The sequence below is a fragment of the Rhinolophus hipposideros genome (assembly GCF_964194185.1).
Source record: "Rhinolophus hipposideros genome assembly, chromosome: 17".
Classification (NCBI taxonomy): Eukaryota; Metazoa; Chordata; class Mammalia; order Chiroptera; family Rhinolophidae; genus Rhinolophus; species Rhinolophus hipposideros.
In genome coordinates, this window is record NC_138063.1 from 38,102,016 (window position 1) to 38,129,747 (window position 27,732).

The following is a 27,732-nucleotide window of genomic DNA, read 5'->3' on the forward strand; positions in this document are numbered from 1 at the left end:
TAATCCTTGTTCCACAAATTGCATTTTCCAATATGTTAGAAGCTTTTCTTAAAGGAACAAAGAAGAGTCAGCAATCTGCATATGTTAAGGGAGGCCCCCCCCTCACTGTTTTTCCAAACTCAAAAACTGTGTAAAATAGTACGATTTTCGCAAACTACACAGTGCTTTTCAGATTTAATACCCTTTCATGTATATTACCTATTTTTTTCTTATGACAACCTTTTGAGGTAGTAAACATTGGTCCACATCTTCTAGATGCAAACATTGGATCTTCCAATAGCCGAACAAGTTCAAACAGAAAGTAAGTCACTGCACAGTTGACTTTCCCCAAAGTAAGTGGGGGGAAACACGGGTCCTGCAGTAATAGGCATCTGTAAACACAGGGTTTCTGGGTCTGGTAAGTTTGGGGAACGATGCCATCATCTTGGGAACTCTGTGTAAAGAAACCTGTTTAACTCAATGTTTTCCAAATTTATTTGATCCCTAACTTGCCACCTTCCCCTCCCTCCTGTCTCCCCCCACCCGCCTGGTAATATGTAGCAGTGCTATGTCTCATAACATTTTGGGAAACACAACTCTACAACATCACCAGGAAAAAATGTAACTTTTTAGTAACTTTAAAAAATAAAGCATCTCTGTAAAAGTTTGTTGGCACTACTTAAAATAATTTTAGCTCTAATAATTTTAGCTCTTAATAATTTAGAAACTGCAGTAGTTACCCACATGGCTGTCAGCCACCAATATTGTTTTCAGATTCGTGGAGCAGTGTACTGGCCCCCTGGGAGAGGCTTGAAATCTACCGTAGGGCTCGGCCATTTACTGGCTTTGTATCTTGGCCAAATTACTTAGCCTCTGTCAATCTCAGTCTCTCTATTGGAAAATGGTGTTATATTCATTCTTACTTTATAGTTATTGCAGAGATTAAATGAGTTGACTCAAAGTACTGGGCACAGTGCCTGGAGCATAGTAAGTGCTCAGAAAACACTAACCTTTATTATTCATGAGCTCCATGCAGATTTGCTGTTCAGTAGAGTGTGGTAGATTCTTGTCTTGGGGATAGAGGCCAGCTAGATGTGATTACACTTGAGAAAATTACCGTTGGCCAAAGCATTCAAACCTCATGTAACTAGAAACAAAATGTACCCTGTTGTATTAGTTCCCCAGGGTTGCCATAACAACATACCACAGACTACTCGTAAGTGGCTTAAACAACAGAAATTTATTGTCTCTCAGCTCTGGAGGCCAGAAGTCAAGGTGGCGGCAGGGTTGGTTTCTTCTGAGAGCTGTGAGGGAGAGTCTCTTCCAGACCTTGCTTCTAGCTTCCGGTGATTTGCTGGCAATCTTTGGTGTTCCTTGGCTTGTAGGCACATTGCGCTGATCTCTGCCTTGACCTTCATGTGGCGTTCTCTCTGTGTGCCGCCCTGTGTCCAAGTTTCCCTCTTTGAGAAGGGCACCAGTTGTATTGGAATAGGGCCCACCCTACTCAGTGTGACCATCTTAACTGATCACATCTGCAAGGACCCTATTTCCAAGTAAGGTCACATTTTGAGGTACTGAAGGTTAGGGCTTTAGCATGTGAATATTTGGGGGGACACAATTCTACCCACAACAGCAGTATAGTACGTCAATCCCAATAAGAACATGCAAGAGAAAAGAGATTTGATTAAACATCCAATTGTGAAATTTTGTGCTTGCTTTTTTTTTTCTTAGAATTACTTTTGTTTTCTTCAGTTTTCGAATCACCTTTACACAGCAAAATGCAATCATTTTAAGTGTACAGTTCAGTGAGTTTTAACAAATGTATAGATGTATGTAAGCATCACTCCAGTCAAAATACTATAGATCATTTCCATCGTTTTAAAAGTTCTCTCCTGTTCCTCCCCATGACAACCCCTCCTCCCATGACAATCACTGGTCTTCTTCCTGCCTCTGGAGGTTAGTTGTAGTTGTACATTTTCTAGTGTTTTGTATAAATGAAATTATACATTATATATAGAGAGGGTGCCAAAAAAATGTGTGCGCAATTTAAGAAAGGAAAAAACTGTATTAAAATTGTAATACTCAATATATACTAATAACGAAAGATGAATACAAGTCACGTTTGACTTCTGCAATTACAAGAGGTGCTCAAAGTGGTTACCATCAGTGTAAACTGTTCCAACACCATAGCAGAAGAAGCAGGACTTGTTGCTGTGCGAAGCCTCCGGGATCTTCCGTTGTACACGTCACACATAGTACCATGTGTCTCAAATTTATCACGAATGCGTGCAATTAGGTGTGTTGGAGGTTCTGTTGCACACCCACGCCTCCATTGTCGTCGTACTTCTACAATGTTCTTGTATTTCAAATACCACTTCAAAATGTTCTTGTGCTCCTCCAACAACAACCATGCTTTCACCATTTTCTTTGACTGTCCTGCCAGTCGCATAGTGATGCTATCGTGTTTCCCCGAAAATAAGACCTAGCTGGACAATCAGCTCTAATGTGTGTTTTGGAGCAAAAATTAATATGAGATATATAATATAATATAGTTAATATAATATAATTAATATAATATAATATCCCGGGTCTTATATTAATTTTTGCTCCAAAAGATGCATTAGAGGTGATTTTCCGTTTATGTCTTAGTTTGGGGGAAGCAGGGTAGCATTCATTTGATTAACGCCATCTTTTTAGCGAATGTCATACTACACATTGCTATCATAATTCAATTCAACTTCAAAAAGTAACACATAGATAACGTCTCTTAAAATGTATATACATTTTTTTGCCTTTCCCTCCCCTCCCCCCGTATATTCTGTGCTGGCTTTTTTTTTTTTTTTGCTTGTGTCTGTTTTTAAAGTACACCATTAATCCACAGAAATATAGTGTAGATGTTTTTAGTAACTTAGAATTCTTAGCTTAGAATTCTAAGCTAAGAATTCAACCCTTAGAATTCTGTAGCTAGATGGGAGCATGGGTTTGATAGATCTTTTATAAAAACATTTATCATTTCCTTACTGTGCCTGTCGTCCTGTATTAGACACCTCACACGCTCATGAAATCCTCAGATCAGCCTTGTGAAATATTATTTTCCCCATTTTTAAAAAGAACGGTTCATTGGGGCATTTTTTTTGTCTTCGATTACTGCTACCTGGAAAATGGGTTTAATTGAGGAAAGTTGAACCGTTTGCCAAGATTAGAGCTTCATAATATTGGAATATGCCTGTAATGGTATTTTTAGTGAAGTGTCACCAGGTTATTGTAAAGGTTAAATGAGATCATGCATGTCAGGTGTTCAGCATGGTGCTTAGCAAGGGCCCCCAAAATGCCACTTGTCATTATTGTCACTGGTGGACTCAGAGGCTGTCACCACTGGAAGCCCTCTGTGGTCATCCAGACAGGAGCTCTTCACCCATCATTGCCCTGGACAGTCTGCCCTCCTCTAGGAGGCATGGGCCTGGCAGGGGAGGGTGGGCCTGTCTGCCTCCTTAACCCCCTCCCCCAGCAGCACTGCCTTTTTATGCTTTTCATCTACGACTAAATTGTAAGCTTTCCCTGAAAAGAAGATTCCACATGAACAAACGTGGGCATTCCTGAGAGCAGTTCTGCCTCATTTTATTACAGGTTAAGGTTTAGTGACTTCGGACAGCCAGTGTGTCCAGGAACACTTGAACCCAGCTCTCCAAATTTCCAGCCTTTAGGAAATTAACACAGGAGTTGCCAGCCCAATATAGAGATGTTTTCATGTCATCCAGTTCAAAGCGGGGACTGTCTGACCTATCTCAATATTTCCAGTGCCAGCCAGGCTGGTGTAAACATTGACAGGAATAAATTTCAAGTAAATCATTTTATAGTTTCTTATTTGGAACATATTAAACATTTTAAAGCTAAGATATGGAATTGTCTAGCACCATCTTTTTAGCGTTATTTTAGTTTTGGGGGTTTTTAGTTCCAATTGCCGTATTTTCCTCATTCTTTATCCTTCCTTCATATCACTTTTGAAACGTGTGAATGAAGGTCAATTAGTATGTGCTGACATCCACCTCAAACTAAATCTTCACATTATCTTCGTATAAATCTTGAAAAGGTAGTAATTTCAGCTTACGTAGCAATTAAAAAGCAGGAATTATACTTAATAACCTCCATGGGGGTACCTGAGGTCTTCTGTTGTGGAGTCCTAACAAATACTATTTGTCATCAATAATTTAGGATGGGATATCATCTGACTTCCTTTATTTACAAAGTTACACAGGATTTCAGGCCTCTCTGGGGAGATGGCAGAGAGAAAATGGCTGGGCACACTCATGCATTGAAGCCATGCTTCTCAGTTGTGTGCCCTGCACAGGCTCCCGAGTCCCCCTGAGCCTCAGTTTCCCTTTTTTGGGAAACAGTCAAGAACCAGCTCTTTTCCAGTCCTGAGTTTATTTGCTATTCATTATCAAAATATTAATATGCAAATTCTGTTTTAGAGCTGCTAACTCAAGTATGATCCTGTGTTACGGGATTAACATTAATTTAGTTAAGCGTATTGTCAGATTTGACATTGAGGACATATTCATGCTAATTAGAACAGGTACAGTGAATAGACTTCTGCTGGAGCTGTCTCATTAAGACTGAATTGAATTGATTTTGATGCTTTCTTACAGATTTTTAAATTAAGAGTAAGAAATGGCAATTGGCTTCGAATATTAGACTTTTACCTAGAACAGCTACCGTCCTTCTCCACAATTATTTTTACATTTCAAGTATGCTAATTCCTTACCTCTTCCTATCTCCTTCTTTATTACCATTCAACTAAATTATATTAGTGCAACCAAAGATAGCTTTAGAGAGAGAAGAGGTAATCACTGAATAATTTGTTTAACATTTTAATTTCCTTATCCCAACTACATGAAACAGGATATCAAGTACATTATTAGCAGGTAAAATAATTTCAGTGATGGAATTTCCTTCGCGTCTTAGTTTGTATAAATGGTTGAGTGAATATTAATACTCAGATCACCTTCTCCAAATGGTGATAAACAGGCCGGAAAGTTAAGTGCCATTATTATTAACTTCGTTTGCTTACCTTTTAGTTTAGGATTTCCATTAGAAAACCAGGTCATTTTCAAATGTGAAGATACAGATTTTTGTTTTTGTTGTTTTAATAAAACGTTTTTCCATAAAATACTGGACTGACTTAGAAAAAGTAGTTAACATTTCAACATCACTTGCGTGCCAGAGTCTCATCTTGAGCATATTTCTCATACAGAAGAACTACAGAAAGAAGGAGTGTTGCGTATTTCTGAGGACATCTGCATTCACATGGGAAGTCTTTAAGTAGTAGCCACCAAAGGCCACATTAGAGTTAGGAGTTTCTGAAGACATGTTAAAAACACTACATAATGAGATTTAACATTTTTGTGAAAGTCTGACAAATTATCATCCACTAACTGTCTTCATTGAGATGGAAGTTGTACTTAAACATATTTGAGAATAAAGGAAAAGCAGGGAATAAATGAATTTACTGCTTATTATTCTTGGTGCTTAATATCAGCAGTTTGTTGATACACATTGTGTAGATCAGATAATACTTTGTAAGGCTTAAGTTTCTGGGTACACCTCTATCTGTGGGGGGATTGGTTCCCGAAATCTGCAGATGCTCAAGTCCCATGTATGAAATGGCGTAGAATAAGGTACACAGTCATCCCTCCACATCTGTGCATTTTCAACTGCGCAACCCATGGACAGGAGGGACAAAGAGTGTTTGTATAGCACTCCCTACTACGTAGTGTAAGCGGGGCTATCACAGCACGTTCAGAACCACTGGAAAACAGAGGACATAAAGAGATAAGAAAGGTTGTCTAAGCAACATGTGTATGGACTGGTATTTTTTAAGTATCCCTTAAAAATAATCATTAAATCCTTTAAAATAATAAATTATCATTTGTTAAATCTTTAAAACCATCATTAAAAATAATAGCTTAACTTTTTTAGTTCTATTCCAGGCACTAGGTACATGCTTTTCATAAGTTTCTACTTTTTTACATGAATTACTGATTTTTCACAATAATCATAAAAGGCATTATGACCATCTTAAAGATAGGGAAACTGAGGCACAGAGGGGTTAAATCGCACAGCAGGCGCATGGTAGCACTAGGATTGAAGCCTAACACTGTGGGCCTGGAGCTCATGATCCTGGTTTGCCTCTGGGTACCGTTACTAATGCGTTAGTAATATGTTCCCAAATAGAATTTATAAAGAGTAGCTGTCAGTTCATAAGATCATACCATAAAATACTTCATTTAAAAATATTATTACTTTTATTACTGAAATAAATGTCCACCTAAGTTATTCATAACATTGCTCGCCGTCTCTGTGTTTAAATAATGGGCAGCTATATTGCTATATTACGTTACATGAAGTATTCTGCCTGTTTCAGCCCCAGGTTAGTTTTTTGTTTCCCCTTCTGCTCCTAGTCCCTACACTAAAGTGTATCTAACACCTTATATGGTTATTGGAGAGGAGAGAAGAGAAGGAAGTCTGTGACAGAAGGGAAGAGGGGAGCTGCGGTGCACCCACCTTTTCCATGCGCTTCTGGAATTCAATGTTAAGTTACTCTGCAAATGTTTATGAGTGCCTACTAAACGCCAGGTTCTGTGCCAGAGACTGGGGATACAGTGACCAAAACACAGTTCCCATCCTCACAGAGCCTGCAGTCTGGTTGATTTCCAAGGGTGATTCTGAGTACATTTCATTCGTGAAAATGCTTTCTTCTGGATTGGGACTTGGTGGAGTTTGACTCTGGTGCTGACCACCCCCTCCCCGCCCACCCTCCGTCTGCCCCTCAGAGCTGCAGGACTCAGTCAGCTCCACAGGGCTGGGTGGTTGCCACCTTGTCATTTTTCTAAACCTCAGCAACACCAACACTTCAACCTACCTCCCTGCTTCTCAGGGTGTGGATTGTGAACCCCAGAGCTTCCTTGGCGAGCCTGGCACGGCTTAGCTCCTCACAGCATGGGTGTTTTTACTGTGCAGTATGGCAGCATTGGGCTTCTGCCTTGGGAAGTATTAGGCGTTTATTTCCACAAAATCTCTTTCACTTCACTAGAACCTAATTTTTCCTTAGTTGACAGTTGTGTCTATTAATGCCATGAGATTGTGGGTTTTGTTTTTTCTTTTTATTTGATGGGCGGGATGGGTAAGTAACAAACGGCATTTGAGGCCCACTGCCCTAAGGGAAAAAAATCACTGAGATCATTTACTGGAAGGAGATCAGAGCACTCAATTATAGAGCCTTATAGACTTGGCTTTGTCATCATCAGGGCTGTTTATTCATTTTCTACTGTGTACAAAAATAAAGTATTTCATTAAGTACTGTGGGGGGTTGAGAGGAAGAATAACTGAGTAGTGCTTACCCCCGGATTTCATTCTGATTGTATCTGTAGGCCTTCAGTTGCTGCCTGTGATCTTCCATTCTACAGGCTAGACCCATTTATATGTGAGCTCATTTACTGGCACATTTTCCATCTAGGTCAAGGTTCTCTAAAAATTAGGTTTCAGCCCCACCATCTTCAGAAGGAAGCAATCCGTACAGGGATCATTCAGACTTGTTATCAAGAAGACAACAGCAAATGGCAAGAGCTGGGGAACCCTTTAAGCCAGGGGTGTTCAAACTTTTTTCAACGTTTTTCACCAAGGACCATATGCGGTAAAATACACAAACAGCCGGGCCACTCACTCGAGGTGAAGTACATATTGCCTCACCTGGTTTATTTAAGTAAACTAAATATATTTTTGGAATTTGCTGGGGGCCAATTAACAATGGATTGCGGGCCGCAGTTGGCCCGCGGGCCGCAGTTTTGGACACCCCTGCTTTAAGCCCTCCTCCCAAACCTCTCTCAGGGCTACCTACTCACGTAAGATTCTACTGTAGAATAAACAACAGGAGCTATGGGTAAGCTGACAGGCACTAGAAACTGACCTCCTGAGTATGGAAGTAGACAGGTGGTTGGAAACTGAGGGGATAAAACTAGTCTGATCCACCCCACAGTTTTCTTTCTGTCTTCTTGTCTTTCCTGTGTTTTCCTTACCATTAATTTCTTTTCCCTTCTCCCTCCCACATTACTGGCCTTTTCTCACTTCCTGCCCCACTTCCGCTCCTTTTTGTCTTCTCATTTCTTCTTGGCCTCTGTTCTTGGGCTGTTTTCTGTCCCTCTCTTGCTTCTCTAACACTGACCGCTTTTCTCCTTAGAGAAAATTTCATTACCCATCTCATCCCGTCACCCCCACCATTATGGTGGCATTATATACCGTGGCTTGTGGTTAAATAACCATCTAATAAAATTAAGCTGGGGCTTTTAAGAATACCAAAGACATTCTGCTACACATTTCACTTCCTGTAGCGGAAATGCTCCAGTGCAATGCCGTCTGCTGCCACGGGCAAATGAAAGGCCTGTTTTCAGAGTGATCCAACCCCTAGTGGGTCAGACACTCCCTGATTGCCGCAGACCCAGACACCACATTTGAGACAGGAGAATGCAGGCTGAGATCCTGGGTATTTTCCTTCTCACTTTAAATCAACTGACTTTTTTGACCTAGGGCAATTAATCGAAATATTCCTGCCTCAGTTTTCCTTTTTTGCAAAAGGCAGTATTTGCCTTGCTCTCTTCTCTCTCTGGACCTTTTAAAAGACTTATGGGTTACGATTGTTCATAAAGTCTTCGGCATTCTGGTATCTCATAGATAACTACTTCATATGCAGTAAGGTGGCGTGTAGTATATAAATTCCAGGTATGCTTTTTTTCTAATGCATTTTCATTTTTTGTACCATCCTTTTCTCGCCACTCAGATTGATCTTTAAAAAGTTGGTTTGTTTTTTCACTCTTGTTGGTATTTTAAGATACTTCTCCAAGAACACAGATGTCTCCTTTACAGGGTGAAAATTGTAAAGTATAGCTCATTGCAATAAAATACCAAAGAGGATGATTGCCTCACTGCTGTCTTTACTGCTCATTTGCCTTCTTCCTAATCTGTGCTTTCAATGCTATCTCCTCCCCCCATCAGGTCCTAAGCAGGAGGTTTCATCAATCAATGTCCCCTCTAAAATATCCGAGAAACAAGTCTACTGTGCTCATTCCAGGGCCAGCAGTTCAGCTGCAGGCACTGTTGGGCTCCCAGGGTCAGTGGCCACAGATGACTGCTGGCAGATCCAGCTTTGGCCACGTCAGGAGCAAAGCCAAAGTGGCCCATTGATTTACCTCCACTTTTATTGAATACCAGTTCAAATGGGAATAATGTAATTCAACTGGAAATAATGTAACTTAGAACCAGGATGACCCAAAGAACCAGAAGAAAATCAGTCTGCATCTATGAGGATAAAAGATCCCATCTAACAGCAGATTTCACCTAGGAGAAGCATTTTTGGCAAACTACTAGACCTCTGGCATGCCGCTCAGCACAACACACCACCCACTGGAACTGGTGCGCAAACATTGAGACTACTTTCCTCAGTCGTCCCAACTTTTTTTATTACTTAATATGTCTTTTTGAAAAGATGACACTGAGTCTGTTTATAAGAGATTCTCACTTAAAAAGCATCCTTTTTTTTCAGCACTAAAACATTTTTTTTTCTATTTTGTAGGGGAATCTAAAATAAGCTGCTTTTAGACGGCTCTAGTATTTTAGAACAATTCAAAATATAAATAAATAATATTCCAATAAAACAATACTACGTAAAGAATCTCTCTGAAGTAGGCATTCTGCTCATTAAGTACCATATTTTATTGGCCATTTCCTCCTGTCAGTGAAGGCTAATAAAAAGCAGTAGTGATTAAAATTTAATCTTCCTAATCAGCTAGAGAAAATGCTGTGATTGTTAAGAAGTATCTCTTTGTTGGTATCTTTTTTTTCCTTTCACTTATAATCTTGGAATTCCTTTCATTTCATGGCCAGTTCTCCTTTCGTACAAAGGAATTTTAAAGTCCAATGCAGACATCCTAAAATGCTAACTTTCTTAAGACATTTGAATTTCTATCATTTAAACTTTTTAAAATCACAGAATTATATGTATTAAAAAAAATCCGGACTGCAAAAAGCATTATAGAACAACTGATTCAACTGCATATATTATAAATGGGAAAACTTGAAGTGAAAGATGAAATAATTTGCCAAGGCCACATAACTCATCAGTGACATGGCCCCTGCTAAAACTTGGGTCTCTGCTTTCTCACATCCTGGGGAAAACGTTTCTGAATTTAGAAACCTCTATTGATATCAACGCTGTGAGAAGCACTACAGCTAGTTTCCTCTTTAAAAGGTAATTGGGTCAAAGTTAGGAATATGATCCTTGTAATGTGGAATTCCCAAATTTAGGTAGGTCTTATTCCAAAATAATGTGTCCTGGATTCATATAACCAAGAAGGGTGCATTCCTGGCTATACCAAAGTATTGTTTGCCTCCAAAATGATTCATTTAGGAGTGTCAATAAGTAGTTCTCAGAGCATTTAAAGCATAATTTGATTTAATTTTTTTTATTTACATAGGGATCTCTTGTCATCAGGATTTCCCTGTGCCAAATTAGACTCAACCAAATTAGACTCAACTCCCTGAATAGTTTACTTATGCAGTGCCCAGCCCAGCACCAAATAGTGTAGCCAGCCAATATTTTCTAAATGAATGAACGGGAGCAAATGAACTTATTGAACACAGCTACTATGTAAGTTAGAGTCAGCCATTTACAAACCTGTGTATCTTAATTTTTATTTTTTTTATGCAAAAAGTTCAGGCCAATAGACATCTAAGAATCCCTAAGAGGAAGTTCCCAGGGACTCAGTTAAGGTTAGAAGGAATTTAGCTGTTGACACTGTCGGATAAGGAATTTTTATGACCGCATCGAAGTCAATAAGTCAAGTTTATTGTCTTATTTAGAGGCAGATGTGTCCTGTAGTTAACATCTAGGAGTAGCAGTTAGGGGAGTAAATAAAATGCCACTTCTCTGTGGTGTGGAAATAAAGGGTCCATGGTGGGAGGAGGAGCTCACTTCCTGGGCCAGCTGGCTCCTGCCTTCTGTGTGACCAGTGACCGTCCAACCAATTGGGTTCATCCCAGAACAGACTGAGTGAAAGAATGTGGATGATTCAAGGCAAATCTGTCCCTTTTCTTGTGAAAGCCAGAGCACGGGTAGCCTAGTAATGGAGAGCGGAAACCCTATCCTGGTACGCAATGGCTAGCATGTAACTATCCCAGTAAATTCATTACCAGATAATTATAGGCTGAGCCACTTGACCTCAGCGTCAACTTCCTTCTCTGTGAAATGGTGATAATACTTAACATTGTGCAGAGGTTTCTGGTTTCAGACTAGAAGGCCCTCTGAGAGCTCTAGAGATTGCTTCATTGCCAACCGTTGCTACTATGTGCACCTTCCTCCAAGAGAGTGCATGCAGAACATCGGCTTCTGGAAACCCAGGAGGTGTATACCTGTACAGCTTTCATCATCTTGCTCTTGCTGTGTTTTAGATCTGGCAATGGAGGGGACCTGGGGCAGGGGGTGGGACAGGAGGCTGACGGCTGGATAGTTCCCAACAGTGTGGAAACCATAGGCTCCTGCCCCTTTCTTTCAGTATCAAACTAAATAGACTTCTGTGTCAGCTAAATACGAGCATACCATGACCTGAGGCCTATTCAATTTTCTTTTCTGCACAATTTCCTCCCTGGAAAGAAAGTTAAGGGAAAGAAAGCATTATCCCTAAGTTCAGTTCCATTTCTGTATTTCTTCACTCAGTCCTTCATTTAAAAATGTCCAAAAAAATCCTGATTGTGAAGGTAAAATATAGCAGCATGCCAAGTATGTTCTAATTGATTTAATTGGGCAGTAAGTTTTTTCCTTTTCTAAAATAGCATTTTTTTATTTCAAAAGTAATAAATATTCAACATTATAAAATACAAAAGAATAAAACCAAAACCAAAATTTACCTGTAACATCATCACCCAGTCCAAGCTCTTTTAATATTTCGATGGAGTCTAATTCCAGAATTTCTCATTGTACATACTCATGCTTCTGCAAAAATGGCCTTTTCCTGTGTCAATAAAATTTTTTTAACTCAAATTATGCTTTAAATGCTCTGAGAACTACTTATTGACACTTCTAAACAAATCATTGTGGGGGCGGGGGAGGCAGATAATACTTTGATATAGCCAGGAATGCACCAGCATATAAATCCAGGGCACGTTATTTTTAAATAAGACCTACCTCATATTTGAGGATTCCACATTACAAGGATCATAGAACTTTTACAGAGCATGCTTTAACTTTAATGTTTTAATTTTTTTAAATTAGTAACATTTATAGTTGGGCTGTAGTGTGCATCTAAAAATACTTTGTGATGTTTTAAGTGCATTTAAAAATATCCAAGAAATCTAATTTAAAAATTAACCCAGCTACAGAAAACACAGCAAAATTCTATCAAAATGTTCTCTTTTTTCAAGTTCACTGTCCTTTTGGGGAAAAAAGCAGAGAAATTTTGGCAAATAGTTGTTCTTTTCATGATCTCAGCTTGGTAAGTGAATAAGGGAGCTTCTCAGATACGTATTTCATTATGAAAAAGAAATAACAAAAAGGCACATTGAGGGCATTCACTTCAGATCTGGCAGAGACTGTCCATTGAAATAGATAAACAGTAGTAAGAAGAGTAACATTTTGGTATTTCAGCTTAGGAAGTAATTGTAGATTAATTTAACACAATTGTTAGTCATTTTGAAACTTTAAAGCCCCCTATTTTTTGTTTTTTTCAAAGCTGTGAAATTAAGATTTTGACCTGAAAAGAAAGATCAATACAGTTCAAGCGCCACTTCATTTTCTGAACCTGCTATAATGATTTCATCCTCTACTTCCTTTCATACACTTTGTTCAAAGCGCATAACTAGCATCTTGTTAGGCTCTGTCCTATTTTCTTTTTATTTATCTATACCCCACAATGAAATAACTTACCAGCTACCGACTTTCCCTCTGTGTAGAGTGGGAAGATTCATCCCTGTCTTACAGATGAGGAAACTAAAGTCCGACATGTTTGGTAACTTCTTGAGGATGACACCAAGGCTGATCCTGAGCTCAAACCAGGTCTTCAGAGTCCAAAAACCAGGGCTCCTTCTCCTGTACCCTCTGAGTATTGTGCATAGGTGACTTTTCCAGCTATATAGTGTGAAAGTTGTCTTACCTTAAAAAAATGTTTTTCTTTACTATTTTCAGGCAGAAATCTTTCTTCGCTATGTTATATACTTTTTGATCTGTTGGTCTGGGGTTTGATTTTGGAATGACTTACTTTTGGATAAGTTTTGTATGGCCTAGAAAACCAATGACTACACTTGTTATGAATGTATGAATTAAGAGTAAGTAGGTTCTATGAGTTTGAAGGGGGCTTCTGTGAATAAAGTGAATTGAAGATATCAAATTTGGATGCTCAGAAGACTTTTCATTCTAATTCTCTGCTTACTTCAGAGTTGACAGGAACCCTCCTCTAAATAAATTATATGTACAGTACTCATCAATTTTGAAGCACGGCTGGGGCTTTTTTTTTTTTTAATTTGTGAAATTATAAGAAAACATTTTTTTTCTCTCTTCAGGGTCATTATTCTATTTAGTCAATAGAGACCGTAGAGCTTGACTTAGGGTGGGAGTCCGATAAGTATTACTTGAATGAAGAAACAAATGAGGCCTCTTACAAAATACATTGATATTGTGGTTGAGAGTCTTGTTATATGATTAGGTAACTGGTCGGTATAGTGATGTTTTTCTACAAGAGCCATTATTGTGAGTCCAATAGGATTGTGTCAGTCCTAAAATAACATTCCCAAGGCAACCACAAATTACCATCCCAGGAAACAGGATCCTGGCCTAAGATACTTTGATTACAGTTTGCATGCCCTAAAAATGATTGGCCCACTATCAGAAAATATAATTAATCAGAACACTGCATTCTCCAAGCATTCCAAATTATATAGACGCTACTTGAGTATGAGGTGTGGGGGCGGAGGGGGGAGAGAAAGAGATAAATACATGTATTTTAAATCCAGGTTGAAAATTGTGGGAAAGGTATGATTTGTATTAAATTCCTTTGCTGCTGTATTGAATGATATGAATTACAATATAAAATAATATAGATAAGCATTTTACTATTGATGTGCTTCTCTGGAAATATCTCTAAGAAATCTGTTTCTTTTCCCAGCGAAAAAGGTAATATAGTTCAACTTGATAGTGAAACATGACGTAAGACATTCTTAACAAATAAAGTCATTAAGACTTTCAGTTTAAACTTCAGCTCATTTGTTCAAGGCAGTGCCCCTGGGGCTCCTGTTTGAACAGCACACAGCTAGGTTAGATTTAGGAGGCAAATTTTTCGTTAGCTTCTTTGAAAGATGCCTGGAGTCAAATCCCTGGAAGGATTCTCCTACCAAAAAAATCATTGCCGCTCTGTTAGGTAGGTGAGATGGATAATTAAGCTACAAGGAAGCCACAGACTGAAGGCAGCTGAGAAATGGGAATGTTAAAGGTAAACTGATCAACATGCCTGGAAAATCCATCCAGGATAGAAATGGGGTAAAGAAGAATTAGAAATAAAATTTCAGGCGCTGTTTCATGTCAAGAGTATTTTAATCACATTTGGTGACTCCTATGAGAGGAAATAATAAACATCTTTTTGGCTTTTAAAAAAAGTCAACGTTTCACACAAATTTAAATGAGTATCTTAACAGTAAAATGTTTTGTTGGAGGAGTTTTTTTTTCCAGGATTATTTTTGGTTTATTTTCTTTTTCAGTAGAACTTAGACAAGAGGTAAATCCATCTTAGGTGTCCATGTGGATACAACTATGTAACCACCCAGATCAAGATTTAGCACTTTTCTGGCTCTCCAGAAGGCTCCTTACCCCACCACCGGTGGCCCGCGTTCTGATCAGATTCATTTTGCTGGCTGTAACTTGGTGTGAATGGAATCCTACAGAATGTGCTTTTGTGTCTGGTGTCTTGTCCTCTCTCTCTGTGAGACCCATAGATGTTGTGTGTGCAACATTCTTTTTCCTCACTGTGTGGCTGTTAATTTCTTTTATTTTCATAAAATCAGTAAAGAAGGAGAAATAGTGTTGGAAGGGAAGAGGGAAATGCATGTGTTGTGGGGTCGTGAACCATTTGTATTCAGTTCGAAAACACCCCTGCCTCTCCATTTCCCCATGAGTGATCAGTTCATATTTGTCATGATTTGGGTTTCCATGTATTAACAAAAATTCAAGCAGAGTTTACCGTACTGTCCAGTATGATAGCCACTAGCCACATGTGGCTACCGAAATTCAAATTTAAATTAATTAAATTAAAAATTCAGTTCCTCACTTTTCACTAGCCATACTTCAAATACTCGGAGAGCCACATATAGCTCATGGTTCCCATACTGAATGGCGCACATATAGAAGGTTTTTGTCATTATTGCAGAAAGTTCTCTTGGACAGTGCTGTTTAGGAAGGTGGCTGTTAGCACTCTTCCTCTTTTTCTTCCTCTTTTCCAGACATAAGGATGTTATGGTGTGTTTTATTTTTTCATTGTAAATTATCATTTACAGATGAGACTTGAATAAGGTAGGGGTTAAGGGCATTGACCCCTGCACTGTCAAAAACACTAGTATAACTTTTGACCCCCCCCAAAGCGTAAGTTGTCCCTCAGTATCCATAGGGGGTTGGTTCCAGGATCCCCCACAGATACTAAAGTTTGAGAATGCTCACGTCCCCTATATAAAATGGCGTACATCAGTGCATTCAGTTGGTCCTCTGCATCTGCGGACTCCCAGCCACAGATTGAACACAGTGCAGGTATTTATTGAAAAAAATCTGCATATAAGTGGAACTGTGTAGTTCAAACCCATGTTGTTCAAAGATCAACTGCAATTCTGTGGTTCTCAGATGATGATGTTATAAGCTTCTGTTCCCTGCATTAGCCTCCCCTCCCCACCTTGGGAAAAAAATAAGTGGGAGCATTCTTAAACAATCTGCTGAACTTTTAATTTCTAGAATGTTCCACATGCTCTTTCACTTTGGGGCCTTGGCAAGACTGCTTGGAATTCTCCTTCCAGCTTCCCATTGTGTGCGGACTTCTCATCCATCAGATCTCAGCTCAGACTGTCTCCAGGAAAGCTTCCCCACTCTGCTCCATGCCCTGACCTCCAGCCTGGGTTACGTGTTTTCTCAATTAAGCTACCATAGTAACCTGGCCTTCCTCGGCCTCTTAGTAGTTGCTTGTTTTCTGGCTTCTTTCTCGCACTGAACAGCAAGCCTGATAAGGCCAAGGAGCCGTCTGTCACGCTCGCTGTTGTATGTCCGCTCCGTGGTACAGTGCCTGGCACTTAGGAGCTGTTCGTAAATAATGGGGAAGGAAGGAACCAAGGGCTGCAGAAGGAAGGGGCAATAACCCCGTAGTTTAGTGTTAAGGCAGAGTTCCTCCCACCTGAGTGAGGAGTCTGTTCCAGAAAGGGGTTTATTAGAGACGACTTTCTGTCTGGACACCTTTCAGAGTATACATCAGTGCTCTGAGCTGTTTCCTCCGTAGTGAGGATGGCACATCTAAGACATTTGCACACCCTTCCTGGTTCAAGTTCGTGGTTTTCATTTAGTGAGAAGTAATACTGAAAGACATAGGCAAACTGAGATGCTAAGGGGTGAGTGATTCTAGGGAAGGACAGATGGGAAAGTAGAATTAAAGAATGGCGATAATATGATAGAAAATTCTGCTGCATCTATCACCAGGCAGCTGTCCTTGGCACCACGGGCCAGGTCTCCCCAAGCCAAATGACCTCACAGAAAGGCAGCCATGGAAAGGCAGGGTATTCTTTCAGAATAGGTAACAGGAATCCTAACTCAAATTCACTTTAAAAATAAACGTTTTTGCCCAAGCAACAGGAAATCTAGACTAGGAGGCTCCGAGTCCCTTGTCTCGGTGTCTCAACGTCAATGAGAGCCCAGGTTCTCTGCAATGCTCAGTCAGCCATTCTGAGTGTTAGTCTCATCCTCCGGCTGGTAGGGACATGACTACTGCAGGAACAGGCATCCCATCTGGGACCTCAGTGCCCAGATGAAGAAAGTGTCAGCTCCTGTCACAGGTGAGGGAAGCGGGTTCCAGAAGTGTGCTCAGCGAGGCATCTAGAGTAGATGCAGTAACTCCTGAGGTGGCTGCTCTAAGCACCAAGACCTTCCAGCCCCAAATAGCCTCCCCAACCCCAGCCTGTGGATTTTAAAAGTGCTTTCAGCGCCCACCAATACAGAAAATGCTGATTGGGAAACCCTTGACTCTGTTAGGTAATACCAGTTAATGCCTTAGAAGTGATCTTAACTAGGGGACGCAGACAGACCAGGATGGAAAGAGAGAGACTAGGAGAAGAAGAGCTGGGAAGGCTCACCAGAGACCATTTCTAACACTTCACAGTCCTACTAGAGTCAGCCCAAGCCCAGCCATCATGAAACTCCCTCCTTGCCCTTAAGGATTAATCCCCACACCCCAGCTGAAGAAACACTGGTTTGATTTTAAATTTAACAATATCCATACATGTATGATTTACAACGTAAATGGTGTATATTCTGACAAATCTGGAATCCTTCAACTGATCGGTTATGCTTTTTCTGCTAGATAGACCTTGCAGTGTTAGAGCTGTGCTGGATGAGGTCACAGTCTAACTACACTATTAACCCCACAAATCTGTTCGTTTTCGCCCGAGCGCCCTCAGGCAGGCTATAGAATGCGTCCAATTGAAAAACTAGTACAGACCCTGCAGTGCTATGATGGGCTGAACTATAACGAAGGGTGAAGTGTGTGGGGGGTGTGTCTTTAGCCAGGAAATCATTTTCTAAAAGGAAGTCAGGTCGTATGTATCTCTTAAAAATAGACGTTATATGATTGCCTTTTCAAAGGAAATAGGTGTTTTCTGTCATCCAGATTGTAAAATGCAACTTTTAACATTTCTGACCCTTAACTGTTTTATATTTCCCACCAACGGTGTCTTTGTTTTTCAGTTCTTTCCCTCAACCCAGTACCTCTTTGACTTCGTTTTTCTATGTTACAAATATCCTTTTGTGCTTTTCAATATCTATTTTCCATTGTTTAAAATATACAGGAACATATAAAGAATAATATAATGAACACCCATGAACCCACCACTCAGTTGAAGAAATAAAATCTTAACTCGTTTTCTGTGACTGCTTCTGGGCTCTGTTTAATTCAGCATGGAGAAAAGCACAACACAGATGGTCAGAGTTTTGTGGAAAGACCCAGACACCACTCCATTCACAGTAGATGCAGGGTTTCAGAAAGCCCGGGTAGCATTCACCGTCTTGCCTGGACATGTGGTTAATGCTAAGTAGTCTAACAGTTGTACCCCAGGTAACTCCTAAAGCTGTTTCAGATCATAAAATCTATGATGTTTTGCAGATTTATATTTTATCGTGCTGGGTTTTATGCACAAAAATTAGATGACTTCCCCTTTGTAATCTCCATCAAAGGCATTTTTCAAAATCCCTTTATTATGCCTCATCACTGGCTTTGGCACACATTGTTTGCATGTTTGAAAACAATCTCTGGCTAAATTATAAATCTGAGAGTATATTTGTGGTGTTCAGAATTCAGTCATAAAGGCTATTTTAGCTTATTCCTCAATTGTGGATTCTAAATATTTGACGCCTTCACTGAGTGCCGGAGACCTGACCTGGCTTGTCTGTGGTTTGGGCTCTCGAAGCAGCCAACCATGTTTGGATAGTATTTGAAATATTTATATTATGTCCATGGGAAGGATGTGATATTTCATTTTCTCAAGAGTATGGTTTCTTTCACATGTTCTTGCTGCCACCGTGTGATCTCCTCCTCCTGCCGTTGGCTCACATTGTACCTTTGCCTGTGGAACGAAACACTGTACCTTGACATCTGCCTCAGCTCCACTTGGAAACTTGGTTTCTTCAAGAAGTCCAGCATACAGAAGAGCAGCTTGCTCGGGGTTCATAAGCACATACTCATCACTAGAGGGTACAAACTTACCTGCAGGACACCTAAAACTCAGATAGTACCAAACCTTGTATGTACTGGTGTTTTTCCTATACACACGTACCTATGATAAGGTTTAAACTACTCTCGTGCTTTGGGGCCATTGTTAAGTACAAGAGGATTACTTGAACTCGTATGGCCATGCTGCATAACTCGATCTGATAACAGACCATCTGATAAAGGGACTAAGGGTGGGGAACATCTAGAGCCTGGATACCCTGGACAAAGGGATGATTCACGTCCCATGTACTACAGAGCAGGATGGCAGGAGATTTCATCACGCCACTCAGAATGGCACACAGTTTAAAACTTATGAACTTTATTTCTGGAATTTTCCATGTAATATTTTCAAATTGCAGTTGACTGTGGATAATTGGAACCTCGGAAAGTAAAACCGTGAATAAGGGGGGACTACTATACACTCTTTTTTATTTTATTTTATTGGGGAAGGGGAACAGGACTTTATTGGGGAACAGTGTGCACTTCCAGGCCTTTTTTCCAAGTCAAGTTGTTGTCCTTTCAGTCTTAGTTGTGGAGGGCGCAGCTCAGCGCCAGGTCCAGTTGCCATTTCTAGTTGCAGGGGGACAGCCCACCATCCCTTGCGAGAGTCGAGGCATTGAACTGGCAACCTTGTAATTGAGAGGATGCTCTCCAACCAACTGAACCATCTAGAAGCTCAGCAGCAGCTCAGCTCAAGGTGCCGTGTTCAATCTTAGTTGCAGGGGGCACTGCCCACCATCCCTTGTGGGACTTGAGGAATTGAACTGGCAACCTTATGGTTGAGAAGATGCGCTCCAACCAACTGAGCCATCCAGGAGGCAGCTCAGCTCAAGGTGCCATGTTCAATTTTAGTTGCAGGGGGTGGAGCCCACCATTCCTTGAGGGACTAGAGGAGTTGTACCAGCAACCTTGTGGTTGAGAGCCCACTGGCCCATGTGGGAATCGAACCAGCAGCCTTCGGAGTTAGGAGCATGGAGCTCTAACCACCTGAGCCACCGGGCCGGTCCTACTATATACTCTTTTGAAAGCGTCCCGAGGCCCACAGTCTTTCAGGAAGAGAAACAGGGAACTAATGGGTAGAGTGTGGATAGATTTTGTTTTTTAATTTTTTGACTTAGAAACTTGTGGTATCTATTTACAAGCCTGCTTTAAGTGTGTGAGCTGATGGCTAGACCAGTCATGCCCACTTTTTCCTGATTTGAAAAATAGAAAACGAGGAAAACATTTTGTAGAACACGAGGGTTGAAAAGTCTGTATTCCAACTGCATAGCAATAAGGAAGTTTTCAAAGAGAAGGATAAAGCGTACGTGTTTTATTTAAATGTGCTTTAAGTGTTGATTACCTTTTCATTTGGAATGAATGGTACTTCTCTACATGCCATTTGCCAGTTGTTAAGTGTGAGAATCCATTAGTAAAACTCACCATAGGACTCAGGATGATTTGAAATGAACACTAGTCCAGCTTCTTGATTCTGAGCATGAGAAGTTTTCCTTCTCTTTGTTACAGAATTTGGTTTTCTAACATTCATTATAATAAAAGTGAGAGCTTGCTGATTTTCTAGATTTTATTGCCAAATGAATATCAGCTTTAGTCACTGGCTTATTCTTGATGATGTATGTGTTTCCTTTCTCTCCACTGAAAAAAGAAAACATGTCTAACTTGCTTGTCTCTCTGTAGGACAGTCGGCCCAATATGTCAAGACCTCTGATCACTAGATCTCCTGCATCTCCACTGAACAACCAAGGCATTCCTACTCCAGCACAACTCACAAAATCCAATGCGCCCGTCCACATCGATGTGGGCGGCCACATGTACACCAGCAGCCTGGCCACCCTCACCAAATACCCTGAATCAAGGTAATCCAAAAAACAGAAATGTCACGCTCAGGAGTGCATGTATTTGATGATCTAACTGTTTTCCTTTTGACCAGCATAGCAGCCTGGCCTCACCAGGGCCGGGCTTAGGACATAAAAGCACCGTGCGGGCCACCCTGCTACCAGGGCTGCTCCTGGACATGCTGTAAATCTTCTACGAGTCAGGGCTTGACTCATAGCTTAGTCAAGTACACGTAAAAATGTCACGTAAGAATGGAGTTCTGGGATATTTCACTCTGCAAAGATCTTCACATGTTTTCAGTGTAGTACGTAAAGGACAGTGATTTCTACCCCGTACCTTTTTTCTGTCCTCTTCTTCTAAAACGTACTTTCTTATCAGTTCTTAGAATTTTACAGACAACTTGGCCTACCATCTCGTGAACTAGAGAGAAAAAGAAAAGTAAGAGAGACTTACCAGTGAGACAATATATTTAAAACAGTATTCAAAAGTTCAGGAAGCCAAGATAGTCTTGTTTAAAAAAAAAAAAAAATGAAGGGCAGTGGAACTCACGAGAGTTCAAGGCAGGTAAGTAAGCATAGAAACTGTATGAAGATGGTGATTGGTTTACAAATAGACAGTATACACCATGCTTATGCAATACTCTCTCCCATGCCCCCACACACTCATTTCTAAAGGAGTTCCAAGGAAACAATTTACTTTGCACCCCAGGACAACCCGCCTGGTTCTGCTTAGATTTGGAGGCCATGCCCAGATCCTATAGGGGAATTTATCTTCACCAGCTCTGCTGGTGGATAGGGTAGGAGGCATGAACTCACATGGCCTGATGTCAGGAAAAAGTGTGTTTCTGTACTTGTTTCTGTTCATATGAAATGGAAGCGCACTGCTTGGCCTTCAGAAGGGCACCAATTGCATTTTCAGGACCCTCTTAGGAAGTGACAGATAGCTTGCAGCCTAAGTAGATAGCACTAACATAAAAATCACTGTCACCTTAATAACTGCATGAAGATTGGATTTTTGTTTTGGTTTGGTTAATCTCATTCCACTACCTGATATTTTATGAGAGAATGTAAAGGTTGAGAAGAAGAAAGATGAAATATTTTCCCTCTCGATTTCCAGATTCTACAGTCAAAATGAAATGATTTTTTAAAAATAGATATCTAATCAGTTATCCAAAGTAACTATGTATTTTTAAATGAAATGATCATATCAGTCACTTATTAGTATTATAAAGTCCCCACCTTCCCTAAGTGCATTGTAGTAGGTGCTACAAAATCATGTTACATGATAGCTAAAATTTGCAAGAATATCATTATATAAGTAGTGTTCTTTTTTTTAAATGTCTGTTTCCATTTCTTCTAACCTTCTGCTAATAGCAGCAGCAATAATAGAAAATCACTGTGCCTCTTCAGGTGAACACTTAATTCTAGGCAGCAAGTCAGAAAACATATATAAGAGTCGAAAAGTAAATCTTCATCTGTAACAACATTCCCTGGTCTGGTCTGATGACCTTTTGCTTCTATCTGATGTTAAAACTTTGATACATACAGGAGGGAAGTTAATAACGACACCATTTGCATGTGACGTAAGCAGCAGGTTTCCTTCTAGAGTTCATTGTAGCTAGGTAGGTCTCTTCCCACTGCCTGAGGCCCTACGTACGGGGTTTTTGGCTGTGGGGAATCTCCCTGGTATCACTTTGCCCATTGGCAGTGGTAGAAGGTAGTGTCAGAGACTCCGTTTATTCAGTTCCTCTCTCTCAAATTATTTGTCACTTTAATCATTCTGGTGCTTCACATTATTAAAGTCCTTGACTAGTGTCTCATTGGGAGAGTCTTCCTCTGGCCACCTCTCCATGGGTATTTCTAAGAGACTACTTTGTGACCCTCACTAGCCCCACCTCGGGACATGCATCACATTCCATGCATCTCAGTACTCTTGGTACCTGCACTGTCTCATGACAGCCACTAACTAGTCAGGTGAGCTAATGAGCACTGCACATCTGGCTGGTCCAAACGGAAATGTCCTCTAAGTGTGAAATATACACTAGATTTTAAAGACTTAGTACAAAAAAAAATGTGAACTCTCGATATTTTTTTATATTGATTTCATGTTGGAATGATAATATATTGAGTTAAATAAAATGTCATTAAAATTAATTTCACCTGTTTATTTTTACTTGTTTAATGTGGCTACTAGAAAACACAAAATGACATATGTGTCTTCCTTTTATTTCTGTTGGACAGTCCTGAAGTATACACTGATTTTTAAAGAGAATGAGCCTATTCCTCCCCCAACCTGATGCGTATATCATCATAAATTTAATATCCCCTTCGCCAACTTAATGAGAAAAAATAAAATTGTTTATCTTCCTTTTCCCTATGCTTTCTTGTCACCAACAGGCCACAGTACAATGGGAGCTACATCAAACATAATTGGCGGTTCATTAGTGCCGGGTTTGAATGTTGATGCTGCCATTTATCTGATAGTTGTTTGTCCAGGGATAGGTCCAATTTCTGAGTGCCTGTCTTCTCTCTTGTAAAGTTGACACAAATATATCTTCTTGCAAGGTTATTGGGAGGATTAAATGTGATTACGAAAAGTCCGCCATGGCCCTGCGCCCAACACATAATATTACCTTTGTACTTAATCTTCTGCCAAACCCAGCAGTTGCTTTTTTTTCAAACTGCCTCCAAATTCCAGATATATTTCATTCCTTTGCTTCCCAGACTATGGAAACAGCCTCACTTCTGGATTCTGCCTGAATTACTACAGGCCAAGGGACTCTTCGCCTGCACCTCTGGCCCTTTGTCTAAATGCCCCCACCTGTCACAGCACTGCAGAGCATTCCCAGATCATCTTTATCATTAGGAGATCTTTTGAAACATATGCCAAGACTCTTCGAAACAAGCATTGTAAAGTAACTTTTGTTTCTGTTGCTTACACTTAGAGCAGATGACACAGGTGTAGATATTTAATTGACCACTGTGTGTTGCTTTACTCCCTCTTGGTATTTTGATTTTTGTTTTTGGTAAGTAATTAAATGTTCATTTCCAAGCAACAATCAATTTAATGGGATCCATATGCAAATATTAGTAGTCAAACATACCAGGAAGAAATAGGTCTTCATGCTTTTCCCATAGATGTCAGGTGCTTCCTCTAACTTCTGAGCAAATCTATTGCATATCATCAATCTTTTTGGGATAAATCCTAGGATGTTACAATGCCCATGAACATAGAATTACAAATAACTCCAATTCGAATTCTCTAGATTCTAGGGTACATTGAACCCTTTTCACCCTATGGGACCCTGCCTTACCCCACCCCCCAAAGAGCACATGGTTCCTCTCTCCCCTGCCTTTTCCTTGGTGTAGCCCAGAGGGGAAGAGGGCTTTTTCTCGGTTTGGTTTTCTAGGATTTCAAGGGCAGATTTGTAGTATCATTTCTTTATAACAAGTGGTCTTAAAAGATGTAATGGCTTTCTACAATTTCAAAGGTCCTGCAAAGGGCTTTGACTCCGTTTTGAAATACTATAGGTGACTTTTTATTCTGTCTCTATGCGCTGCCCCCTTGGCTAAAGACCACCTTTAGAACATCTTCCCCAGAAAGTGGTACAGTGGACCTCATGGCTAAACATTAGACGCACCTGGGAAGCATTAAAAGGCCATCCAAGGCCCTGCCCCAGACAAATAAAATAGGAATCTCTGCGATTTTCCTAAGAGATCCTGATTTTCACCAACTGGCTTTGAACAACACTAAAATGTATGGTCCTGTCAAGCAAATAGAAGGCTCTTCCTCATGAATATTTCTTCTATATCATAATGACCCTTCTGTCAAAAGAAAATACCGTTGGTCTTCATTTCTTTGATTACCAGTGTTACCTGGTTCCACTGTATGTGTAACCATGTGCTTTTTAAAAATTGTCTTTGTTGGCTTGTAAGCCCTGAGTAGGGATTCAATAAGCAAGTTAATTTTACATCTCACAAAGTTAATCACACATCAGGTGGTTTTTGTTTTTTTTTTTCACTAAAGGGACTGATGTTTTGAAATTAACTGAGGTTTTGCATACATCAGTGATGTGCTCTGTTTTTACCAATGTTTTGTGTAAGATACAAAACAGCTCTTTGGATGTGTTTATGAGACAGAGGCTGATCCACACCACCTCAGTGATAAACACTGTTCCCTTTTAGAGGAGCCTATGAGTCTCCAGTTCTGGATGCTGTTTTGAATTGCAATTGCCAAGAAAAAAACCCATTCAGATCTGCAATAATTTTACATTAAATAAATAAAACAAAAAAAGTCAAGAAAAATATATCACCATCATGAAAAGATTTTAAATGGATATACAAAGAAGATGGAATGTATTTTATTTAACAGTTTGTTAGCTTGATTTATACGTTGTAAATATCTAGACATATGGGAAGGAGGTGGGCCTCACTTGTACACTTGCCCTGGGCCCTGCAAATTTTAAGGACAGATCTGATATATCTGATTCAGAAATCCAAGGCATCATTCTTCGTATCATTGATAACAAACAACCTAGGTATCTGAATAATTTGTCGTAAGTAATTAAGATTGGTACCAAATTACATGGTCTTCTTAAAATCTGTTGACATTCTGAAATGTCCTCTGAGGCACATGTGTGTGATATTAAAGAAATGCTGTATGATTACTTTAAAAGAAGACAGCCTGAATGCAAAGTTAGGTCTATTTTATCCTTTATTGTCACCTCAAACAAAAACAATATTAATAGCAGCTGTATTGATGGTTATTCAGATGTGGATTTTTTTAAAGCCAGAAAGTGGGCTGATACTGCTAATTAACCAAACCTATGGGGTGGTAATAAGGCAGGGGTCTTGGCTGAAAGAGCTGACTGCCAGCCAGAGACCTAGAGGTGAAAGACAAGATCTCATGTTACAATCCCCTGAGCCATTCAATCTGACAGCTTGACAGAGCTTTTGTATATTTTAAACCCAGTACATGAGTTAACTCCCACATAAGTAGATTATGCTAAATTGGTCTCTCCTAAATAGTAGCAGAGTTACTAAGCACACTGGCATATGTAGGTAATTGCAAAATTCAAGAGACCGGGCTTTCAGCCTTACAGTCCACACCCATGGCCACCCAAGGGGTTGTGTGTATTTGGAGCTTGAGGATGGAGATGCTTTGCCAGCAGAGATCCGGCTTCTGGCTTGCTTCACTCTCAGATGTGTCAGCCATTAAGGAATGGTTTATGTGGAGCTACGTTGAAAGGAAAGTTGGATGAGAGCAACATTAAGGGATTGGTACAAACACTCTCATGACCACTGAATTCTAACATTTGGATTTCCACGTGATTGTCATATGCTGACCTAGGGAGCTTTCTGTAATCCTGTGTTAGGGTTGAGGATTCCATGTGGGACTTTATGACTTCACAGATGTAAGTAACACTACCATCCCTGGACATATAGCTCAGCAGCGTCATCACACAGGCCCATGTTTCAGGATCTCAACAAAAATGCCAAAAAAGAAATGCATCCTATTTGCCAAACAGTTCCCCGAGCTTTCTTTCAGAATGATTGCATGGCACTGACAGAAATCTTTTCATTATAACCTGTTCCTTAGATCAGCATGATTTATAATTCAATGTCTATATCAAGTTAAAAAGTCATGGAATAGGTTATTGGGGTTTTTAGACAAGTAGAAGTCAACCTGAAATCCATCGTTTCAGCACAAGTGGATAAAGAAGGCATATTCCTGCTGCTGTGAAAAGCGCTTCTGGAAATGCGTAAAATGAGCACAGTCTACTTAACGGAAACAGTTTTGATTATTAAGATCAGTTGATCTTAAAAATAAGAAAATTCGTTTATGGAGAGATTTAAAGGAGGAAAAGCGCCTCGCAAACGAAACATGGAAAGTTTCTCTTGGGTAATAGGGGAAATTTTCCTCTTCTGGTCTGTTCATCTTCCAATATGGCTTTCCTAAAATTGTTCCTCAGTTATACAAAGAGTAAATGAAACCAACTTCAAGAGAAGTGTGTGTTTTTTTTTAAATGATGAAACTGGATTTTCTGTTTAGTTCTGAAAAACCAGTCCTTCGGTAACTTACACTGAGTTACAAGAGAATTCAGCAAACTTCCTTTGCCAGTTGGGGAGAAAATAAACCTGGCTTTTCAAGTAATCTAACTCATAAAGTCTTGTCTTAGAGGATGATTCAAAGAAAAATGCAGCCGTATGCCGTTGCCTTTAGTTTTTCCCTGGCATGTTTTTTCATTCATTCAACAGATTGATTCTGTGCTCCCCATCAGCCAGGCCATATATGTGGGGGAGGGGGAGGACAGATCATCAACAAGTAAACAATCAATGAACTCAGTATATGAGTTAGTACCAAGTGAAGTAAGAAGTAAGAAAAAAATAACAGAATAAACAGGCCCACTTTGGGATGTAGTTTGCCCCTTCTTGTCAGCCTAAAGATAATTTTATTCCTATATTTTGTTTTATTTTTTTTCAGGGAACATCTTTATTTGCTCATCTGAATTTTCAAAACAAAATCAAGTTTACATTTTAGTGTAGATTTAGAAACAGATTTTTGTCACAAGTCACCCCTAATCTATCATCAATACCTGTTTTGTTATTCACCTCCTGTTACCTGATGTTTGGCTAATATATGTGAATCTATTCATATATATTCACCCTGCATTACAGTGGGAGGGAAATCCATAGTGAACTTTCCATGGATGTGGAACAGCTCGAGGTCAAATCATCTTCAGATCACCTCACTAGTATGTTAACCACAGTACTGTTTCTGGTATATTTTCTTTAATTTTGCATTTGTTAGTCACTAAAGTTATATTTGGTTTTGACCAAAAGAGAGTTAAAAGATGTTGAAATAAATGTGGGCA

The 27,732-nt window shown here is 39.8% G+C and overlaps 1 protein-coding gene across 3 annotated transcripts in view; it reads left to right on the plus strand.

Moving 5' to 3' along the window:
* The window catches only part of KCTD1 (potassium channel tetramerization domain containing 1), a 174,116-nt gene that overhangs the window by 107,719 nt on the left and 38,665 nt on the right, over positions 1-27,732 (plus strand). For all 3 annotated transcript variants that reach the window (XM_081078324.1, XM_081078325.1, XM_081078323.1), the window contains exon 2: positions 20,700-20,878. In XM_081078324.1, the coding sequence (XP_080934450.1) occupies positions 20,700-20,878 (179 nt within the window). The remainder of the gene's footprint in view (positions 1-20,699; positions 20,879-27,732) is intronic.